This window comes from Gouania willdenowi, chromosome 17 (assembly GCF_900634775.1).
Source record: "Gouania willdenowi chromosome 17, fGouWil2.1, whole genome shotgun sequence".
NCBI lineage: Eukaryota > Metazoa > Chordata > Actinopteri > Blenniiformes > Gobiesocidae > Gouania > Gouania willdenowi.
Genome location: NC_041060.1, coordinates 28987062 through 29011561, shown reverse-complemented (window position 1 = coordinate 29011561; position 24500 = coordinate 28987062). Strand labels below are relative to the sequence as shown.

The following is a 24500-nucleotide window of genomic DNA, read 5'->3' as shown; positions in this document are numbered from 1 at the left end:
ATTCAAATCTGTCTTTATGCGCATTCTTCGGTGTGCGTAAGTCCTTTTTCTCTTACGCGCTTCTAATCCTGGAATAAGTGCAGCGCCCTGATAAGGTGAAACATTATATTGCACTAGAAATATGGACCACACAGACTTGTGCATCAAACAGCAGCAGCTGCGATCGCTCAACTGATCCTGAGATGACAGGAAGTGCCAGTGAGTAAAGTCTGACAGAGAGGAAAGGTCACCAAGAGTCACAAGATGTCAGCTAAGAAACCAACGGCTCTGTAGTACAGTATCCTGACCTGACCATGTGAAGGGAAATTAGAATATGAGGATGGGGGGAAGCAGAGGCAGATCTACACATAAAATGTGATCGTGTTGGTCCCCAGGTTTACTAATATCTGTGATCTGTATAATATCTGCCGTACAACATCATGTTTAATGCATCTCAAAAGTACTTATGTGTGTTCGTACAACATCATGTTTAATGCATCTCAAAAGTACTTGTGTGTTCATCCAACATTCAACAGTAGTTAACTGTGGAACAGACACTCTCCCACTGCCTGCACTGTATCCCTATTTACTATATTTTACATCTGACTATTCATGACACCATGGTTTGGCACTGCTTGCATACATAGCAGAAGCAGATACTTATGGTTTTGTGCAAATTAAAGTCGATCCAACAAATCTAGAAACAGATTGATATGTAAGAGTAATTCCACCAGCGGACCCTCTGCATAGTGATGCAATCACGTATTCCAGATGTCACCACAGGACCTGTACCTGTGTCAGACGGGCAGTTTCTCGAAACAGGTTGAGGATGGGAGTTATGCCTTCCTTCTCTCCTGGTGTGAAGACGACGACCATGGTAGAACAAAACATGAATCTCACACCCTTTCCAAAAGTCAGTTTCTGTAGCACACTGTGAAAGGGCTGACCTGTAGTAGATGCATGGGGCAAAAAACTCTGACAGACCCTACCTGCAGACTGGCTTGTTGTGTTTACTCTTGTGAATTAAAGTATTTCCTTTTAAACAAATGAATTCCTTTCAACCAAAAACAATTATATTTTTTTCCTAATCCTCACAACGCTTAAAAGACATCATAGAACTTTAGTCTTTTGGCAAACGTGTAATCACTGATGATATAGGTGTGCCCCGTGGTGTCCCAAATACATTCAAGACCAGATGTCAGATTGGTGCAGGTTTTGAATCAAGTTTTAATTTTACGAAGTACTATTATTATTGTATAGGCTATTGACCTACTTTTAGCATTAGGATGCTCTGAGCAAGCGCATTGGCATGCAGTGTCTAGAGCTGTGGATGAAGTGCATTGCCTGACCACTGAGGGTGTCCTTGAACATCCAGGAAACTCTCCCACCGAGATCTCATCAGAACAGACTATGGACCATGTAGTAGCATGCCCTCTCCTACCAACCCCTTGTACCCTTGGACATTAATAATAAATAAATAAATGATCTGTCCCAAATGCAAAAAGATGCACATATCACATTACTAGACTGATTTGACCACAGCTGCATAGTGAGAAACGCAATTCAATTCAACGTTATTTATATAGTGCAAATTACAACAATAGTCATCTATGAAGCGCTAAGCTCAAGATGATGAAGAGTAACCTAAAGGTGACTCAAAAGAAAGACAAACATGTAGCTCTCGTGTTTGCTGCGTTGCAGTTGCTAGCCCAGTATCGACATCGCAAGCTACAGTTCTGATGTTACTTTTTAAGTGCAACTTACTGGCAAAAGTCACTTCATCATAGAGATGTTATTTAAAACTGAAATTGTTCAAGAACTTCTAAATAGGAAATATCAACTATTTGTGGAATGTGCTTTAAAAAATTTGTATGCATTTTACTTACATGTACATTCAAAACCAAAGATTTTCTTAAATAGAGGTGTGAAATTGAGTAACATGACAAACACAGTAATTTCCTTTTGCTTTTTATGTCTATTTTGCAACTTGAAATTCTTGGAAACTAAATATGCTACATGTTACTTAAACAAATGCCCTCTCAAACAGCTGTTTGAAATCATTGAAAATTTACCTAAATCTGTGTATTGTCAAATGTGAGTGATCAATTCAACAATACTGGTGTTGGGTTTGTGCTTTGGCATTTTTTTTGCTTGGCCTTAGTTGTTTGTTTGGATTGCACTAACACAAAGCACTAAGTCGGCATATTATTGTCTGTAGGGTGGTGCATTCTCATAACTATCGTTCAGCTCAGGGCAAACAGAACTTCCAGGTGCAACATATACACATGGTGACAGTTTAACTGGCACACAGATGACACGCTTTCGATGGCGTCGTTGTGTCATTGCTAAATTGGCCAATTGCTGTTCTCCTGGCAACCCTGTTTAGTGTTGCCATCGCATTGGACTATCACACACATAAATGTAACTGTTTTTTGTATGTAAGTCATTGATGAGTTTTCTATTCAGTAGTCAAGCAGAGATCCAAGACCCAGGGCTTAGGTCACCACGGGCGAACCTAACACTGGCCTTAAAATATACTGAAGCAGTGAGATGATACCAATGTCATTTACAGTGTGTGTCATAAGAAACACTCGTTATCATAGTTGGTGACAATCATCAGCAAACTGTACAGAAACCTGTTAAGTAGTTAGCTTGACCATTTTTCTATTGAATTGGGGACAGCATTTTCACATTTCCTTGATGTATACTCTTGTCAGCGAGAAACCTCACATAGAAATGAAGAAAAATGGCTCCAAACCCAATTAATGTTAGTCAACTGTAAATTAACACAAAAACAACACAGGAGACTATGCACAAATTCACCATGATACATGGGACTTAAAGGGGGGTACCTGTAGTGAAAATGCATGTAACAAAAATATGTTTAATGTATTACCAATAAACAAAATATGCGCACCTTTTTCATTAAAAATAAACATTTTAAAATGACTTTTTGGGCCGATTTTATACCTTGGGGCATAAATTGAGGAGAGCCGCCATTTTGATGCACTTTTTATAGTGTTGACCTTCAACATCATATGCAAAGTAAAAAAAACTTTCTTAGCAACTACCTGCTTCCTTTATGCCTCCCTGCACTCACTGAGCATGCATAATCAGCCTAATGGACAGAGCTGTTGTTACCAGCAGAATTGAGCCACAGCTGAGTAGTTAGGTGTTGGAAGTGCAAAAATACAGCTAGCAACTGCGATGACAGCTGCGTGAAAGGACATCTGTTCATTGAAGGAATGATGTGCCACTAACTCAGAAGACCAGCACCTGATGGTGCCCTAACGAACAGGTATGTTCTCCTAACAGTTAAATCATTTAGCCACAAGGAAATAAGAGAACAATCTGGTGGGGATACAGTTAGTGCATGACATGACGGCCGCCCATAGTATACGAGAAAGCAGAAACGTAGTAATGCTCTAACAAGTACGTTTACAAACTGCATTGAAGGACTTTCTGTGAAGGAATTCTGTTGGACCGCGTCTGGTTTCAAATGTATCTTTGGCTTTGTGCCCATTAGCTTAGCCCCCAGATCCCTCTCAGAGCAGCTCGGCTTCAAGCGGTCCTTGCATACCACCGAATTTCATCCGATTGCAAATGTTTGAACTGTGTATCCCGTACCGTCATTTTGGAGGCAGCGTCTAGCTAACTTTAATAAGCAGACAGAAACAACTCTTGGGTCAGAAAAATGCATTTTCCAAAGGAAATCCTCAAACAATCCCCCAAGAAATGTAATTACAATGATTCAAAATGACCAATAAACACAATGAGTGTGGAAATGTTTGTGTCGTGTATGTCTGTGTGTTCCTGCAGGATGGAGGAGCACTGGGTGTGAGCGGGTTCATGTGTGTGCGTGCTTTTTGCTGTGATTACTGTGTGCCACTGCCCAATCACTGACAGTTGCGCCGTAACGTCTTCTACCTATGTTTTCCAAATGAAATCCTAAAACAAATCCTGCAGAAATGTAATTCATAATAAATAACCCATAATTACATGATCCCACAACCTGCGCTAATGTGCGACATAAACATAGTGATGACGCCGCTCTATCTCGCACCTGTCAGTGCTCAGAGGCGTCATGACACCGGTAAGGATGTATCATGTGTGAAGATGTGAGAATGTATGTGCAGATAAAACATAGAGCAGTCAAGCGTGCAGCCATCGTAGACTATGTGAACCGTTTGGGGAAGAGAAAGAAGTGAAATAAATGATGTGGAAGTAAGGAAATGTTTGTGATGTATTTGTTTGTGTGCTGACAAATCGGGTCTGAAAATGGATGAATTGATGTTTGTGTGTTGGCCTGCAGGAGCGCTGGATTGTGAGTGTGTGCCTGTCATTGATGGAGTTGCTCCATCACAATTGTGCTTCAACGTAATGTCCTATATTTGGTCCTGGTTTGCTTTCCCACATCATAAAAACTGCACCTAGCCGAGGCTAACCGAGACCCACATTTTATAGAGCACCAGACTTTGCTTGTTTGCTCTGCATCAGACTTCGAGTGAGCTTTCAAACTATTGCAAAAAAAACGGACTATTCTAGCATGGTGCGTACTGAAGAGATTTGTGTGGAAGCACCCTTAGTGTTGTTATTTGTCTTAGAGATGCAAAATAAATGTTTCTGTTGGGTTTTTCTCTTGTATTAGTTCCGATAATTGTCGGAACATTGGCTTTACACTTAATTGTTCCGAAACATGACCCTGCGCTGGACGATGATAGGTTAGCTTCAGCATTGCGGGTTAGGGTTAGGCTGACTGCAGCTCAGCCAATCGTCATTCAGCCTGTAGACCAAGGGCAAAGCCTTGGTCCCTCATTTACTAACCCCAGTAGGTTAAAAGGTTCTGGCACCTATCTGATTGAGATGCATTGTCCATCTCCCAGTAACTTGCTTTGTATAGACTGATGTTTAATTGGGCAACCTGGGGGTGAACAGCCTGATTCCATCTGACATTTATTGATGAGAATGAGAGAAATAACTATTGAAAAAAGACTTACCAGGGTAATAATTATGGTCCTTGATGCTTGCACTTGAACACTTGTAGTTAACGAATGAGTGCATAAATGGTGCCTTTGTGGCCTGAAAGTCATTTAATGAGGCAGTTTTTCTCTCTGTATCTAATAATGACCAGCCCATTGTTGTCTGTTCTTATTTTTACTTTACTTTAAATGACAATTTCTACTGCTAATAAGGAGTAAAATAGTCAAAGAGCTCAACCCTGCAGCCTGTGCAGCTGATAGTAGTTTTCTTTGGAGTGTCGATGGGGACTGATGTTACCTTTGCCAAATTGTCTCCGAACCGTGGTAGGGAGGCCTAGTAAATTTTTAAGTTTGAACCCAGTCTGAGTTTCCCTAATGCTGACTCTGCATATTGGGTGAGTGCAGGGAGGAAAATAAGAGCAGGTACTTGATGGGAAGATTCACTTTAATCTTCTCATTTATTTACATACATGCTGAATGCAACTTCACGCTGAGAGCAGGCATGGAGAACATCATAAACGACAGAAAAACAACATTACCCAACATGTAAACAAGCCAGTTATGCCTCCGCCTCCCACAATGCAACACTTCCCTTAAAGCGACTGGTCGTGCCTGTAACACTGAGGCCAAGAAACAGTTTTAAACCCAAAAGTTCTGCCACCACAATGATTTTTTTTCGATTATACATTTAATATACAGTATTTATAGGCTAATCTCATGAAGCCAAATGCTCTTGGAGTTATTTCACTGACTTCTGCAATCCTTATATCTACCATCACACTTAATGAAGATTATCCACCTACCTAAACACAACATTAACACTTATGTTAGATGGAAAAAAATATTTACCAATCTGTGTAGCTTTTTTATTTTTTTGTCTTCCATTAAGTCTCAATACTTTCGCTACATACTGGGAATAGTGACTCCTAAAGTATGAGCTCTGGTATTCTTGTGGGCCTTGAAAGCAGCATGGTGGTTTGTTCTTCACCTTTTTAAAACGTATTTAAAACAAATCAGCAAGACCTGGGGATTCCTTTGTCCTCTTCTTGATGTTTGCCCTGTGTTGTTTCCACTCCCTACTGTGAACCCCAGTGAATAATTTACTATGACCTGGAATTTTGTTGACAATAAACTGACCATAATGTCCTGCCTATACTGCACTTTGGCTGTTTAAGGTATTTTACTATAATTACATAAAAAAGTAGCAACAGTCGCAACATGCTTTGAAATTCACATTTCCCAAAGTAATCAAAGCTCAGCATGCCCTCTGACCCACAGAAGATTTGATCTACATGCTTGTCTTAGACAGTAGGACAAGTCTGCTATGTAAGTAGCATGTGTTTATACTACAAAAACTGTATTTCACCTATTTACTTCAACTATTTTAAACATATGATTTAGAAACTGACAGTCTTGCCTTCACCTTTGTGTTGCATTACTGTATTGCCCGTCAAAGTACAAAGTACACCAGAAACAGAATTGAAAAACAGAACATGTAGTTTCATTTTTTTAATAGGTGTTTGAGTCAGGGTCTTACATTATCCTGCCTTCTGCACGAGTTATTGACTTAAAGTGCCAGGAAAACTTTCAGCTATTGATGCTGGGATGAGAGACATTCACTCTGGAAGTTAGAGTAACCTCTAGGTGAAGTAAAGGCTTTGTTATGTGCTTAATGCCCCACCTGAGAGACATTTCTCCTGCAAGAGTAGAATTTAAGCAAATAGTTGTGTTTATTAGGAGTGTCACTTTAACACATCAATTGCGATTAATTACAGGAAAAAAATAACGCACTAAAAAAATGTATCGTGTTAATCACTTGTTGGGATTTTTTTGCACCTCGAACAGCGCAGAACCATTTTCCGTTGCACGCGTTCCCGGTATACCCATAATACTGATGCACCGGCTACAACGGTAGAAGCTGAGGAGTCTTTTGAGCGTGTTAATTTTAGTTAAAAAAAAAAAAGAAAAAGAAAACACACCGGATGGAAAACTAAAGCCCAGTTGTGTGTAAATTGTGCAAGAAAGTGTTTGTGGATCAGCGGAGCTCTTCCTCCTTTATTTATTATATATTATTATCTGAAGGAGAGAAAAAGCAACATGTTTGGTGTTCAATAATTGTGTTGATCTTATTGTTTATGATGTGCTGACTAATAGCACTTGATGTTTTATTTCATTTGTATTTTCTATTATTTGTAGATTGACTAAACTACACATCAATATTTCCCCTGATGGTCTAAACTAAAGGTGTCAGCAGCCCTTCGGTCTAGTCTCACATACAGTGGAATATAAATGGTTCAAGTCTGTTAAAAACAAACATTAAATGACTTTATAAAGCCACATGCTTCGATTTGCCACAATAATGTAATTTAAATGAAAATACCTCAAGTTGAGGGCTTTTCTCAGCTATTTTAGGTCAGATTAAAAAAGAGATTAATTAGATTAATTAATCACAGAGCATAATTAATTAATCACACAATATTTTAAATCTATTGACAGCACTCGTGATTATAGTTGGGGTTAGTTTTTGTAGTGATTGTATATTCTAATTCCACATATACAGTATAACAAACAAAGACTGTCTTTTAGCCTGTAAGCAGCATCATAAAGGCACATCCTGATCTTTGATAAGGATGATGGCGTATGCTTCAGCTACCTGATGTGGATAGTAAAGGAATGTTTGGAATTCATGAATTGATGGATACATTAATGATTACTGTATGTCTGGCTTGATTTATCACATTCTTAGTGTTCTTTGTGAAGAAGAGATTTGGAGTACATGTACTGACATTTGGTCTACCTGTATGCTTTATTAGTGAAGCAAATAGTGTCACTAGTAGTATTATTCTAGCAAAATGTGCGACTAGTAAGTTTTATATGCTATTGGGGGCGAAGAGCAGAAAATTCAAGCTTGCCAGTGGCTTTTGAAAATATTATAATAATAATCCCTCTTAATTTGCTTTAGGTCTATTAGTACTGCTAGTAAATATTGTGGCTTCACTAGTATTAGTTGTAGACTAAAAACACTACCTGTACTACACAACATTTTGAGTGTACTAGTACACCGAGTAAGCAATCATTTTGTTTTACAAGTAAAGACGGACGAGTGTGCAAATAGACCTTAATAGTAAAGCAACCTTGTCTACCAGTAGACATTTTTTTAAAATTTTTTTTACTAGTGGACATTTAACTTTTTTAAACATTTTACTTGTAACTTTTAACACAGCATATAACCTGATAGCGATGTTGTGACAATACAGTTCCTTGGGAAAATCCAGGTACACAACTATCCTGTTCAACGCTGTGCCAACCATCATAGATTGACGTTGTCGTGCGTAGACAACAGAAAAACACGGAAAATGGCATTCCTCACCCGCTTACACTTCACAACCATTTTAAAGCTCTCCCATACGAAAATAAAGACAACCTCAGCCCAATTGTGCCGACTGAGACAACTACCAGGAAAACGCCTCCATCACCGCATGGAGTAAATTCTCATCGATCCAAATCCTCCATAGCCGATCGAAAACTTCTGAAAGTGGCAGTACACATACAGTTCTCCAGCCTCCTCCGCCACAGACAAACACCACTCTGCTCCACCTGTTTTGGCTGCTGCAGAGACACCTCCATGTCGGCGGCTCCGCCACGGCCAGCCACAACCCAATCACCGTCAGATGCTCCCAATCAGTGTAACAGGTCCAGACACATTCCGAGTCCTTTTTTTCTTCCAACTGGTGATTCAATAACTAGGAACATCAGATTATTTAATGCCATCACACACAAGTGCTACAGTTCACACTATCATAGATAAACTTAACCAAATGCTACCCACACCACCAGCAACTGTTACTAAAATAGTGTAGGAACAAATGACACCAACTAATTTGAATCGATGCAGACCATGAGAGAGTTTAATCTACTCTTTAATGTTTTAAAAATGTGTGAAAAGACCCAACACTAAATCGAGGTATAGAATGCTTTAGCCGTCTCCTACAGCAGTACCACTTCTTACAATCCTGCTGCAAACTCCATAATTTCACTTATATTGACAACTTCAACTATTTTTGAAAATGTGCTGATCTATTAAAAAAGAACGGTCTCCATCCTAACTGACATGATGCGAGTGCATCAATTCATTGCATCGATAAAATTGACGGGTGAAATCATGATACATCTTTCACTACATGCCTGCATCGGTAAAATCCATGGTTTTTATCGATTTTTTCATTAATCCTTCCATCCGTCGATCCATCCATTTTCTGACTTGCTTGTTCCTGTTTTCAGGGTCACAGGGCGATTTTCTCATGTTGTATTTCATTTTATCCTGTTTTTACAAGGCACATTGAATGCACCATCACTGCTTCGCGTTTTGTTTTGAACACAGTTTCCTCACCTGCTGCGCAGAATTCACTAAGATTGCAGCAATGATTGGTGCACGAGCAGAACTGGTGCAGACCGCCCCTATTTAAATGAGCGTTTTTTTAGTTTAATGTGAAGACGCCAGTGTGCACAAACACTGATATTTGAGGAAGTTAAATTTGAGACAGATGAACTTCTCTGTCTGCTGCACAAACATTTAAGAATGTAGAAAACCTAATGATATTTTTTCTCCCTCATTTAATGTGGGTGTTCCGTCCAGTCTTGTAACTTTGCTTTGATCAGTGCATGCAAGGCAGATTAGGACAGAAACCGTCCTATTGATCTACCATTGATCTGAAAAAATATACTGACGGTCCAGGGAGTGAGTGACTACATACACAGTTTTATATGAATAATTGTAATTAAAATGACATGATCATTGTGCAAAACTGCTGATCACCTGTGGCTGTTATAAAAAGGCACACACTCACAAGGCGTAAAGACGCACATGGCTTATCTGGCACCTCTGGTGGATGTGGTATATGGGAGATTCTGGAAGGAGAGGATCTTAAGAGACCAACAAGACCATCCTATTTGCGGGACCGCGGATGAGGTGCTGTAGAACCCCCCTGCCTCCCCCACCCCAGCCACAGTACCACCGACCAGCAAGCATCCTGGTACTGAAGAAAAAAAATTTTTTTTCCCAAAATTGTTTTACTATAAGTTTATTTTTATTATTTGAAACAAGAAATCACAATTGCATATTATGCATTTGGTGCATCATTTTTCGCCTCAGTCACAATCTGACACTCTTCTGCTTTTCTGGCATTCATAATGCACACTGTGTCCACCTAACTACACTCTTCTGCGTGTGTCCACCACAACAAATAATACCTCCACCTCGCATTGAATGAAAAGTGTTTTATTCGCTCCTTTTGCCCCTCTGTCCACTGTGAAACTTGTATCAATGAATATACATCAAGGGTGCTCCGCCCATAGGCACCATATGGGCGGAGCAAGGCATTTACTCAAGTACAACAACCTTAGAGTAGGTTGTGATTTATAAACGGAAACAGGCCTAGGACGTGCATGCGCCCTCTGTTATAAATCTGAAAGTTTTTTTTTGTATGCACTTCCTGGTTTTTAGCATACGCCAGCTGAAGTGATCTTACCTATGCACAGTTTTATAAATGAGGACCCTGGTCCTCTTAGATCTCAGTGCAGCTTTTGATACAGTCGATCATAATTTATTGCTGCCGAGACTGGAAAGTATTTTTGGGATTAAAGAAATAGCACTAGGTTGGTTTAAATCCCACAGACAGAACCCACTTTGTGCATGTTAATAATCTCTCCACTGTGCTCAGCGCTATGCGGATGACACACAGCTTTATTTGTCAATGAAATTAGATGAAACTCGACAGTCATTGAAACTCCAGGCCTGTCTTAAAGACATAACATTCTGGATGAGCTGTAACTTTCTCCTTAACCAGGATAAAACCAAAGTTAATTTATTTGGTCCAAAACACCTCAGAGACAAATTATCAGAGCAAATAGTGTCCCTGGATGGCATTACTCTGTCACGTTAACGCTCATATTAGGCTAATCTCAGGGGCAGCATTCTTCCACCTCCATAATTTCTCTAAAATCGGGAATATCTTGAGCCAGAGTGATGCTGAAAAACTAATCCATGCATTTGTTACATCTAGACTGGATTATTGTAACTCTTTAACTGTCAGGATGTCCTAGTAACTCACTAAAAAGTCTCCAGTTAATCCAGATTGCAGCAGCGAGCGTACTAACAGGTCCTATCGTCCAGGCAGAACACTTTTTTCTTAGTTTGCTGGCCTACTGGAAGTTTCAAACATGTCTATAAGTAGTCCACGCCTTTGGAACCTGCTCCCAGTCATAGTACCAGAGGCTGCTACCCTACCTTTAAGGCTAAACTCAAAACCTACTTATTTGCAAAAGCGTATATCGTATAACAATATAGATCTAACCACTAAAAACAAAGCCCTAAACCTAAAAATTGGAAATAAAAACTCAAATTCTTTATGAGAACATCAACATTACATTCAAACACAATCCACCACCACCAATGGTGGAGGGTGATGTGGTAAGATGTGGCCTTGTCTCCCACACCTGACCCTTGCCACTCAGGAGCATTCCATCTACACATAGTCCTCCAACAGAGAATGTCCAGACACACACAGTCGCTGACAGGGTTGTAGTTAATCCCTCACATCTTCCCCCTGTAATATACCCACCACACTGCTTACAACAATTTACACTGATGTCTATGCCACCCCATACTTTCATTCTACATCACGCACCAGGTGTTTCCATGCAGGCAGACCTGCTAATACTGTATCATGTTTTTCTTCAGGCTGTGCCTTCTCCTCGCCTTTCTCTGTCTCTTCTGTTTCAGGTGTCTTGACGCTGGAGCTGACAGTTCCTGATCTGTTGTTCGCGGCTCAACCAGTTTAGAGCACTCTGATGTTCTTTCTCACTACCCTTTTCTGTTCACATCTTTCTGTCCACTAACCCCAACCATTCTTCTCATTAAAAGGGAGTTTCTTCTCCTCACTGTAGCTGATACATGTTCATGTGGATTTGTTGGGTTTTATCTTAAGAATTTTATTTATAGAAAAGTGGTACGAGATGACTATTTTGGTAATTTGCGCTATATAAATAAAATTGAATTGAATTAAATTAAATTAAATTGAATATACTAAAAAGAAAGAAACACATCACATCATGTGTTTGTTTCTGACTGTCTGTAGAAGAGCCCGCCTCTGTCTGTGAGAGACAGTGACACAGCTGCTAGACTGAAGTATTAATCTGCATTACCAGAATAAATCCTGGAAATAATGTAAGTTGCACGTGCTTTCATTGTTTCCAAGCAGCACAAAAAAAGATCACGATGACAAGCTGATCATCTTAATTCTTCCTTGTGATCCATTCCATCATATTTTCACATATTCACATCCATAAATAAGGGTAACTCTTTATTCAGCAGCGTCTCAATTTGCTTCCTGTGTTTGGAAATCCTGGAAACAGAAAGAGGAACTTAAAAAATCCCCACTGAGAACAAGCAGACACAAGAAAGTACACTTTTAACTTGAGCAGAAATAATCTAGCTTTATTTATTCATGCAAGGCAGAAAAAAGATGGATTTCTTCACAGGCTCACAAAGAGTGTTTCTTTTACATGAGCTCTAGTCCCAGGGAGCAGTGTGTCATGTGAGAAATATGCAGAGTACCAAACAGTAAAAGGTAAAAATAGCATGCTTATTTTAACTGAAATGGGCGATTGGGCGTTATTTAGGTTTCCCTGCCAGCCAATGGTTCTTCAAAAGGCATTTTTCCCCCTAATATTGATTAATCATGCCTTCCATAGTTTATTTCCAGTTGCCGTTCCAGGATTTAACAATTTACAGAGCTGAAGCACAGCACAGGTTTGCCTCAGGGGGAAGCAAGGCAGTGGCTGGTTTTATTAGCTGCCTATTTCTGGACACTTGTCAGATTCCGCTACAACAACCCCTTTGGCCACTTTTCATTAGCGCTCCCATTCAAGAACTCACAGAGTTCACTGTGTTGGGGTTGCTCATGTGTCAGTATGTGTCAGCAGAACCTGTAGGTCATTGTGATGACTGACCTTTTCAGCGGTCCAGTGGTTCCATCATGCTTTACTTTATGCCTGCAATAACGTCACTTTTTTGGCAATGTTGGTATGAGTAGAACAGTAAGCTAGTGGTTTTTCCTGAGACATGCACAGCTATAGAAGTGAATGATGGGATAAAGCTATACAGTGTTTTAGTGCTCTGTTGTAGAGGAGATCCACTATACAATGTAAGAGAAGACACTGAAAAAGGTAGAACATAAGATATCCGGGGAAAAACGCCGTTATTTTAAACGCCGTTCGTAAAAGCATTTTATTAAATATTACAAGCTTAGCTTTTAATTTTGCATTATACCTCAATAACGAAAGACAATAATCTTGAAAATAGAACATAGTACGCTTTTGTAATGTGAAATATTACTGTGGCACAGGGGTAATCAAACTCACAACTAACTTAAAGAGAAGCCATCCCTGTCAGTAACCCTATTATAAGAAAAGTAACAGTTATAATTTGTAACTGTTACTTACAAATTGTAAGTAACCCTCACATAACCAGGTCAGCTGAAGTCTGACCTGGTTATGTGAGGGTTAGACAGGGCTGTCCTTTGTCACCAATTCTGTTCCTTTTTGGACAGAATATTTAAAGTGGCAGAGGGGTTTGGCTTTAAGGGTTAGAGGATTTTGTCAGTGTTGTTTGCAGACAATGTTATCCTATTGGTCCTGTTGAAAAACGACCTCCAGCTCTTGCTTTGACTGTTTGCAATGCAGGGGATCACTGAGTTATGGTTAGGGTTGGGTATCGGTTGGGTTTTATCCAATACCGGTGCCTACTCTGTATTTTTTTTAAACGGTTCTGGTGCTTAAACGGTGTTAAACCGGACTTTTAAAAAAAATTAAACCGCATACACTTTGTCAAAGTGTATGCACCTTGGCCCTTTTATTTTCAGGGGTAAAATTTAATAATCTATATACAAGTAACATATGGAAATAATGAATAAACAAAAACATTTAATTAATATCCAGTAAAACAATATTATATTAAACTATATAATACTGTAGATGAATATTGTTATTGTGATTTTATTTGTCAATAATCATTAATAGCCTTTGTAAAAAAAAAAGAAAAAGTAACTCTTTATTTCAATATATATTTTTTTAAAGCTATAGGAAGCCATTGCAAAAGAGTGAAAGAGCCACATGTGGCTCCTCAGCCGCAGGTTGCAGTAAACCCCTGAGCTAGCAATCTGTTGCATTCCTGTGTAAATGCAAAACTGTGCCTTCTAAATCTGGTGTTAAAGCTTAAGTTCAACATTTTGTCTACAAACACGACTTCTTATGAGCTTAACATTAAACAGAAAGTCAGCGGACAATGAGATGAAGTATAGACATGTTGTCACATGTTGAATGGCAACGGTGTTAAGAGGAAAGGCTGCTGTCATCATCTGTGATGATGTGCACCACACTAACAGCGCTGGGAGCAGGACTCACTTCAATTTGTCCCAGGGGGCGACACTGGCTGCTGCTGTTGTTGACGTGCTTGGCTCCGGGTTTACTCCATGTGGTCTTTCATCCTCTCGCTATCAGTTGTAAGCAAAGAGTGTGCTGAATCTGCTGAGTTGCGGGAATGACGTCATGATCAACAACTGGGGGGTGGCGGGGCACCGAAATGTTTGTTCTTATTTGATCTGGTTACCACCGTTTACGTCAAAACCGGTGCCACATTGGTACCGTGTTTCGGTACCCAACCCTAGTTATGGTGTCTCAGAATCTTGATACATGGTCGTATGGAACGAGGGTATCGATTAGCAGAATATCTGCATAATGCTGTCATTTAGAGCCTGACCGATTTGGGATTTTTAGAGCAGGTGCCGTTATCGATAGTGGGAGGATTGAAAGCCAGTAATTGATACAGTAAATCGGCTAATAACCAATAAATTGGCTGATATATGAAATAAAAACCTTATTATACACAGGATATACTGTATACTGTGCATGAAAAAATTTTTGTATAATATCCAAAATATGATTGAAGACAAAGAAGCAGAACACTACTACATTTAAAATAAGGAAACACAAGGACTGCCAACACACTGATAAATAAGAAGAACAGACAAACTGTAAACAATAAACTGCTGCACTGCATTTTCCCAAGTGTCTCCCAGGCAAATAAATACATTAGTTGGAAAATACATTAGTTGGTTAAATATTACCCCGTGTTGGCTAATCTGTGACATGCCAAAATCAGGCTCTACTATCATATATACAATTTACATTATTTTACAATATGATGCACAGTGTTTTTAGTTGTTTGCATGTTCACCTGCAGTCCAATAGCTTATATGTTGGATTTATTCAAGTCTTTAAATTGCCTATAGGATTAAATTATTGTGTGTTTAGATTTGTCTCATATGTCAGCTTTACAAGTGGCCACTTGTCCAGGGTTTAAGGGTTTACCTTGTCTGGGTACACTGAATTGGTATGACAACATTACTGATACATGAAATTTTAAATCCCCTCTTGTTTAAGAGCAGATGTATTGGCAAAGATGGAATGTAGTTGCACAAGAGCAAAGCTAATTATGGAGAAGTCTTTTTCATACAAACCGCTGTAAAACACAGTTTCCACCTAGGGAAGTGCCTCCAAACCTTGGTCATTAATCAGCACTTGCTTGAGGTGACTGGACACTGTAGTGCTCCAACAGCGTCTAGGATACAGTTTCACGGTGTACCACTACATGCACCGCCAGGCTGACAGCCCCTTTGTGGCAGCAGTGTAGCACATGTTTGTGTGTGTGTGCGTGTACCAGTGCGGCTGGTTGCTATTTGTCTTGCAGCTCAGGCACACCTGCAGACATGGTGAGGCTTGTCTCATCAATTTTCATGTAACTATGTCCTGCGGCAAAGCAAAAGTACACCAAACGTTCAGCCAGTCAGGTGCATTTTTGTGAGTTTAAGACAAAAATATACTACCAACCGTGTGATTTAACTGGAATAAATAATAATAAACCAGCAGTAAATTTATATCAGACAACATAAACAATCCGCTAAAACGCATTATGATAATTCTTATTTAATTTATTGATCAGACTTCAAAATAAATGTACTCCTCTGTGTCCACTTAAATATCTGAAATGAAAGAAGCTTCATTCTCCTGACTCCATGGCAACAATCTCTCACACATGTGAGCACATCAAACATGTTAATGCACTTCAACCTATAAAGTGCTCCTAAGGAGACAAAAACAAATAGACTAGCGCTTCCATGAACATTGCGATACTTGAATAAAATCCCTGCTTTTGCTTCACTGAACTGAAAAAGCATTGACCACACCGCCTCAGGCACACAAGACTTCAGTCCATATTTCTGTGTGCACTTTACACGAAGTGCATCTGACAACATGGTAACATTTACAACTCATTCAATGCTTTATCATTTAATTCCCACTCTGGGGCACTGACGGGGTTAAGAAGATGTTGGTTTGGACACTCATTTAGTGTGAATTTGCCAAGTGCTTCGATCTGGACGACAAGTGTTATTTTCAGCTCATGCTGGGGTACATCTTCAAAATATATTTAGAGGACTGAGTTTTCTCAGTATTACTCGAGATTGTTCTCTTTCCTTCAATTAATAACGATTTGTCCCCTTCTACCTGAAGTCATGCAGTTTGGGTAATAGTCAACCACAACAATCCAGCACACCATGCAAAGAAACCCACACAGAGGACCCATTCTTACAGAAAGTGGGCTGGTTGCAGTGATGTTGTAACATGAACACACACACACAATGAGTGAGAAGGAGGGGGAGTATTAGGAGGCGGAGGGTGGAAAGAGGGGTTGCAGAAGGAAACAGGAACAGAAAGTAAAGACTTGTTAAGAAGTCCAGCTGAAGCAAGAAAGAAATGAACAGGAGCTCAGATGAGATGCCACAACATAAAGAAGTTTGAGCCACTGACTGAACCAGACAACAGGGTTGACCCTTGCTGCTTCTGTACAAGTGCCTGTGGGGTAAGACGCCACTGTCAGAGATTTGGAGTGCTGGTGAGTACTTTTAAAATGCTGTAAGTGGTTTATATAAAGCAGAGATGCTTGTTTTGTTGTGCAGCTTCAGATTAAACTTGAACTGTTTAAAGAGCTGATAAGTTTCTTGCTTCTTGTGAGTAACTCGGGGTCACCAACCAAGGATGCTTTATTGAGGCATTCCATGTAATTTAGATACCATGTAGGATTAAACATTTTGAGTTGGCCTTACATAACAATCACTGTTTGCTCTATCGTGTACTTGGAAAATGCATGTATGCTTTTACCTCAAGTAACCTGACTGAATGCAAGAATGTGTTGTGCGTATTCAGTGAGGATCGAGTTGACAGGTCTGAACTGTTAGACTCGTCCACTGTGTTCAAAAGACTTAGGAAAACAATGCAGAATATCAGCACGACTACTGCTATACTAACCAATCAGACTCTGACATTTCTACATTGAAGAGAAGCAGAAGGATGGCTGAGCTCAAGCTGTTCATTAATAGTTCACAAAAGTTGACTCGTGTTGCAAATGTATGTTGATCATAACTGATGAAAAATGCAATCTCCTTTGTACTCGAGGCAAGTTATTAAAGATTCCTGCCCTGCCTTCTGTTGCTACTTTTAGGGCACACATGTTGCTAAAAAAAAAAAAAGCAAGGGCCAATATAGTAAAATCATAAAATTTTTAAGCTCCTTCCTGGCTTTGCGTGCCCCAGAAATGGGTAAAATAGGGATTATGTAAATACTTGATTCTAACTCTATATCATTTTAAATAATGTCAAACTTGCCAGGTTGAACACTTAGATCACTAGTGTGAGGGTAAGGTGATCTGGTAATTATATTGTTGATCTTTTTACAAAGTGATGAAGTACCTTGTGACAATAAAAAAAAAACGAATTGATTCAACAACCATTTTCTCACAGTTATGAGGCCAACAGAGGGACAGAATGTGACAAGAAAAACATATTTTGACATTTTGACAAAAAAAAAAAAAAACACAAATCATGTTTGAACTTTAGTATTTTCTATCACAGTGTAACTTCCTTTAATGTGCTCTGTGACATTGACCAATGGCATGACAGAATACTGAACTTTTTTTAAATTTTTTTTCTCCTTAATTTACAAATGGCGGAGGAACACAGAGTTGTAAATATTCAGTATCATATTACACATACAGTACTTCCACTTTCCAGACGTAAACAAAGGAGGGGAATCAAGCAACTTTTTAAATCATGGCACATGATGGCATTCTCCAATTCAGCATTTCCACATAATTTCCAAAATGTTCTATTTGTTTTGAATTTTGGGTACTTACTACAACCTGGAACGTTTGTAATTTGTATTTAAATTACTATTTTGTGGCCACAATTAATTTTTTTTTCTTCACCAGGTCATGTCTGGGTATGTACATTCATAAAAAAAATTCTGATTACTTATATTAAAGTATTTACTGTATATGGACTTATACACTTTCTCTCCCTTTGAATGTGTTTGAATTGGGTTTCTTGCAATGGTTTTGACTTGTCGGAAAAAAACAAATGGGCAGTCATAATATTTGGTATTTTCAATGAATTTTGCTGTGATGCTTGTATGTTCATCGGTGAATTAAAAAAAGACTAATGATACCTTCATTTCTTGAACTCATCTCTTTTTGGAGTCCTTGTTAATTAAAGAAATGTCCTTATTTCTTTTTTTTTCTTCTCCAAATAGGAAACAACATTTATCTGTGAACAGAGGATGTTACTGTCAGACATAGCCAGTTTGAATCCACATTGCCTCAGCAATGGGAACCCTTAGTTGAATATTAACATATAAACTTCTGCAGCATGTCACCTCTGAGCCTTTTTCTCTCACTCTTCTTTTTTCTCTGACACTTTTGCTCTCTCTCTCTCTCTATATATATATATATATATATCTTTCTCTCTCTCTCTCTCTCTCTCCCTTTCTTCCACTCTCACCCATAGCCCTAGTTTCCTTAAGTGGGAGTCTTAGAGCGACTTTCCCTGAATCCTCAATGAGACCTCTGTAAGATGAATGAGGGAAAGGCTAAAATGCCAAAGTTGATACTGACTTAATGGCATGAGCAGAAGAACAAATGTTAAAGAGAGGAACATAAAGATATATTTGATGCAGAGGGAAGAGGAAGTTAGCTGTTGGCCTCAAACCAAAGTCCTGTCAATGTTAATGTTATTGCTCTTTTTGTTTTCATGTGTTGAAGTTGTGTTTTTGTTTTTGCAGACCTGCTGTTCTGCAGCTTGAAGAAGCAAAAGGGTAGAAGGTCAAGAGAAAACAACCAGTGGATTATCATCAAGCTCAGCAAGATATTTCTGCAACATCAGTCATCACAAATAGGTGATTTTAAGGAAATCCTTTGTATGAACAAGTGAGCTATTTGTCGGACGGAGTTGTTTGAAACACTTTGAGCACAACCTGTACAACACTGCTTTGTCTATTGGTTTATCTCGACTCAACTCTACATGAGTCACCTCACCTACCACAATTTCATCAAAGACTGAGGATAAAACTTTAGTCTCAACTATCAAAGTGGATACAGATCATGAAATAGTGCTTTTAAATCAAATGAACACCATACTGTTTTATTTTTGTCTTCTCCAACAGCTTTATTGAACCTCAGGCTTCTCTGAAGAAAGTGTCATTAATAATAAATTGACTGCCTTATAGCAATGGATGGGACAGCCACAACAATCCAGGAATTTTTCAAACAACTTTGGAGTTTTGCTACAGACAAACACAACCAGGGAGTCCACAACACCATCTGCCTGGTGGTCCTCCTAACTCTCCCTCTGCTTGTCCTTCTCACCACAGTGGTGGTGTGCTGTCACTGCTGTTGCTGTCGCCATGCCAATGGTCGTTGTTGCATTTGCTGTGAAGATGCCATGGAAACAACGAAGTCTGAGACAAAGAAGAAAAAAAGTGCAGGAGATACTGAAGACCTGTGGATCTCTGTGAAGAATGACCCAATTACATCTGACAGGGTCGCCCTAGCCTTGATTTAAGAGTTCTATATTTATATTCAAGATCACTGAATGAAGTTTACGTGACCCTAAAAATGATACATTATTAATTAGGGTTGGACACCGAGAACCTGTTCCTAACGTCTGGTTCCGGAACCGCTACGAAGATGTTTGAATTTCCATTGGTTTTTTTTATTCCTAACCGCTTTAATTTTGCCCCGCTAAATGAGGAAGTGTGTAATACAGCCCTCTACTGCTGCCGTCTCTCTGTAGCGAGGGAGGGGCTGCAGCCTAGGCTCTACAGACAGTGATGGCTGGAGTTGTTGCATTAAGTCGCTTTATGAAGTTAAAATTTTTCAACTTTGAGCAACTTGGTCGCGTAGGACCTATAGTTTCCAGAATAATAATAATCTTTCTCAACAAGAGCTGTTGATTGATTTGTCACGACTGCTCCAGGGTTTGAGTTTGTTTTATTTTGTTTCACATCTACCTGGGCTACAGCTCTTTGACTGCTGCCAACTTGTTTGTAGTGTTATTTCAGCAAGTTTCAGTTTTGAAGTTACAGTTGGAGGCCTTTGTAATTGAATACCCTAGTTACAATACAGCAACCAAATTAAACTATATCAACTCAGTTCATTAATAAAAAATGGCCTGTGGCTTTTTAAAATGAAAAAAATCACCTGTGAAATCTGTGACATGTTGACCTGCACAACTCAAAGAATCGGAATCGAGAATTGTTTAGAACTGGACTCGAAATTGAGAATTGGAATTGTTAAAATCCAAACGATGCCCAACCCTTCTATTAATGGATTGACATAAATTATAAAAACTGAGACTATATGTTGGACATCAAGAAAGCTGAAAAATTGTTGGAAAACATAACAAGGGCTGAGAAATGTTAAATGTGTACAGTGCTATATTTTGTATTCAAACTGTGTGGTTGGTGGCTTGATAATGTTTACAACATTTTTATGACCTTTTTTGTTACGTGGTACAAAACAGCAATATGCAGAACAGGGTATGTAGTCCCGATTAGGTGTGTGGATGTTAGTGCATGCAGTTATTGAGACCACTCTGTTCTTTGAGCTCCCTTGTGAAATAATTGATTTTGTATTAGGGAGACTAAGCTATTTTAACATGTGTGCACTGTTGGGATGGCAGTATTACAGCCACTTTTCACAATCAGGCTGCAACACAGACACTGGTAGGCCCAGGATTATGAAAATTAAGAACTGATTACTCAGAGGCAAAGCCTGCTGTGCAAAGCTTCCTCTTTATTTTAAGATTCAGTGTTTCCCAGAGTGTCACTGTCCTGCAGGTTTTAGATGTGTTTCCCCTTAATCCCATGTGTTTGTTCCATGTGGCAACAGCTCGACCGGTAAGTAAGCATAGTTAGCAAATGCCCACTGGGCTGGCCTGTTTGCGATTCTTTGGATTGCAATGGGTGAAAAAGATGACATACATTTGAAATATAACACAACATCAAGCCTAACATTGCTTGATGTTAGGCTGAATCAATTTGGCTCCTCTGATGCATGCACAAAACCTGCCTCTACAAGCTACAAATGCACAGCTATGCTATGAGTCAGTTTGGTAACACGTTGTAAATCCTAAATTTGTTCAACTGTAAGAGCAGGAATTGAGAAAATTCAAACCAAAATGATTGCTATGACTTAAAGACCCAAAGACAGGAAGTGGAAGTGGTGTAATAGTTAGTCATCCTCCTTGCAGCAAGAAGGCCCTGGGTTGGGCTCAAGGGATGAACCTGGAACTTCTTGCGTGTGGTTTGCCTGTTATCTTTATGCAAAAGCCTTCATGCAAACGTGCAATTTATTGTGTAATCCAAAGACATGTTTATCAGGTTGGTAAAAATAACAATGGATAAAAATGAAAATAGATGTCACATCACAAAACTTTATAGACAAAATCAGTTCAGTTTGCAATACATTTGATTGTTACAAAACAATTCTTAGGTTTGTGATTAGAGCATTTTCATTATCCCTTGTATTCTCTGTCTGATTAAATTAAAGGAAGGACTTTAAACATGCAGTACTTGTATTTGATACATGACTCTGAGGTCCTATAAAGACCCAATTGCATGGAGACCAGCATGAGTGCAAAAGTCAAAACATTTTTATCAAACATTTTTTAAATGAAAACATTTGCTTAAAAGGGACAAATGTGTAAATGTCACTCCACGTACTGATAAGGGGTACAAACTCCAGGGAATCAGGACAGCGTGTGTTCAGCACATCAGAATGCGCCCACAATCCATTTAGCGTATTTTCCTCTGGTGAATATGTAATGTAGGCGGATCACATATGGGGGAATGCAAGGAGGAAATGCAAAACAAAATAATACAGTGGACAAAATGCAATTCATTATTACATGGAACTGCGTGCGGTGACTGTTTCTGCACCTTAAAATAAATTAATTAATTAGGGGGAAAATAACATTAGGTTTTAAAGGTCATTAAACAAAATTTGTATTTGTTTATTTCGTTTTCTACATTAATGAATGTTTTTGCAGCAGAGAAGTCCTCCTGCCTCAAATTTAACTTATTAAAATGTAATTTTGTGCTTCTGTGCACTCACCTGTTCATGCTGAATGAGCAAAATGTTCATGTTTAAATAGGGTGGTCTCAACCACGTCTACAAGCGCACCAATTTGCGCTGCAATCTTAGAGAAGAAACTGCATCACCAAAGGATTAAGTGACGCACTTGGTTTACTACACAACACAAATTTTAAGAGCATTGATCATATTTTGGACTATATAGAATCTGCCTCACTGAACAAATGGTAATGGTTTGTGTTTCAGCTGCATAATCTTGTGCAAAGATTACTTGTCATTTCTGGACCTCAATAGGTTACTCTGATTACTTTGAATGTCCATTCCATACATCGTAAATAAAGTAAATGAAGTCCTTTGGAGTAAATATATGTCTGCCTGTCATTATTTGTCTTTCAGTATCCAGCTTGTACCCTCCATTATGATAAACGGAATCCAATGGCTGCTAATTACATTGCAACAACTATCTTTCTCATAATGAACAGCAGCCGGAGACAGTCAATCTTTCCACAGGCTTGGAAGGAAGTATAAGTTATACTATCGCTAAAATAAATCTATCTATCTATCTGTCTGTCTGTCTGTCTATCTAAAAATGGCAGATGACTGGTATGAGACTTGGACAACTAAATTATCTGTGGTGCGGTGCTACTAGATCTATTCCATTTTTACAAATGCATTAGCAATAACACCTGCTGATTTGAATGTAATCTTGAACAAGGAGCGAGATGTAATTGGGAAATGGGTCTTTGTAAACCAATTGACACTTAACACGAATCAATCAATCAATCTTTTATTTGTATAGCGCCAAATCATAACCAATGGTATCTCAAGACACTTTACAGTAGAGCAGTCTTACTTTTACTTTTGTGCACACGCATAGCAAAACATAACAAGGTCGCATCGGGTCGCATTGATCTAGGTCTATTGGGTCATCGTTATTCTTTTGGCGTTGGACATTTCTGAGGTAAGAACCAAGTGCTCCTCATGATACTATACTGCTCAGAGTGATACCTGTTTGTTGTGAAGCACAATCTTGTTTTCGTGCACAATTTACACACGCGCATTCATTTTGATTGACAGTTTCTGCTACAGGAACGATTTGCAATTTGTATAGGGGTCTATGGGACGAAGGCAGAACTTATATACATTGACGTATATGAATGACCACCAGCAGTAGACCATAGTAAAAGACTAGTTAGGCATTTTTTTGCATTTCAAAAGAACGATACATAAACTCCGGACATGAGCTTTAATGGTTGGGGGTATTTATTCTTAATAGTGATCTGGTTCAAACCATGGAAGTCAAAATAAGGTTGGCACGTTTTATCATTCTTCTCCATGAAGAAGAACCCTGCCCCGAGGGGAGAGGTAGAGGGTATGATCAGTCTGGCGGTGAGGGACTCAGAGATGTTCTTCACCAGGGCCACCCATTCTGGCCGTGACAGGTGGTATCACCAACTGAAAGGAAGGGGAGCCCCCGGTAGCAGGTAGATGGCACAGTCATAGGGTCTGTGAGGGTGTAGTGTCAAGGCCCTGCTCTTGCTGAACACCTCACAGAGGTCATGGTATTCAGGTGGGATGAGGGTCAGATCGGGTGGATCAGGATGAGGAATAACAGGGCTCTGAGCCGAGGGGAATAACGCCGACTGCAGACAAGCAGAATGACAATGTGCGCTCCGTCCAATTATCTTCCCCAGGGCCTAGTCAATATGGGGGTTATGTAATTTGAGCCACGGATAACCCAGCACAGGGGCGGAGATCACCTTAAAAGTTAGATTCATGATGGTTACCTGAAAGGACCAGTGTGACAGAGGAGGTCCTATGAGAGACTAAAGTAATTCTCTTTCTGTTAATACCCACAGTCAAGATAAGCCTCGTCAATTGCTCCAACTGACAACCCAGCTGCATAGCAATTTCAATGTCTAAAAAATGGTTCTCAGCTCTAGAATCCACAAGAGCAAGCAAGGGAAAAGTAGAGTTCATAAGGTGCATGGTAGCAAGTACAG

The 24500-nt window shown here is 39.3% G+C and overlaps 1 protein-coding gene across 2 annotated transcripts; it reads left to right on the top strand.

Moving 5' to 3' along the window:
* Positions 1-16761: 16761 nt before the first annotated feature.
* kiaa0040 (KIAA0040 ortholog) lies at positions 16762-22695 on the top strand. 2 transcript variants are annotated; one of them, XM_028473075.1, is made up of 3 exons: positions 16762-16968; positions 19188-19301; positions 19569-22695. In XM_028473075.1, the coding sequence occupies exon 3, from the start codon at positions 19634-19636 to the stop codon at positions 19964-19966; it is 333 nt and encodes a 110-aa protein (XP_028328876.1). In that variant the 5' UTR covers positions 16762-16968; positions 19188-19301; positions 19569-19633; the 3' UTR covers positions 19967-22695. The 2 variants fall into 2 exon arrangements, with proteins under 2 accessions (XP_028328876.1, XP_028328875.1); XM_028473074.1 differs by having other exon boundaries at positions 19188-22695.
* The last annotated feature ends 1805 nt before the right edge of the window (positions 22696-24500 follow it).

What these genes read in the sequence shown, in the direction of transcription:
- kiaa0040 (XM_028473075.1), top strand. Translation starts at nt 19,634, where the DNA reads ATGGATGGGACAGCCACAACAATCCAGGAATTTTTCAAACAACTTTGG.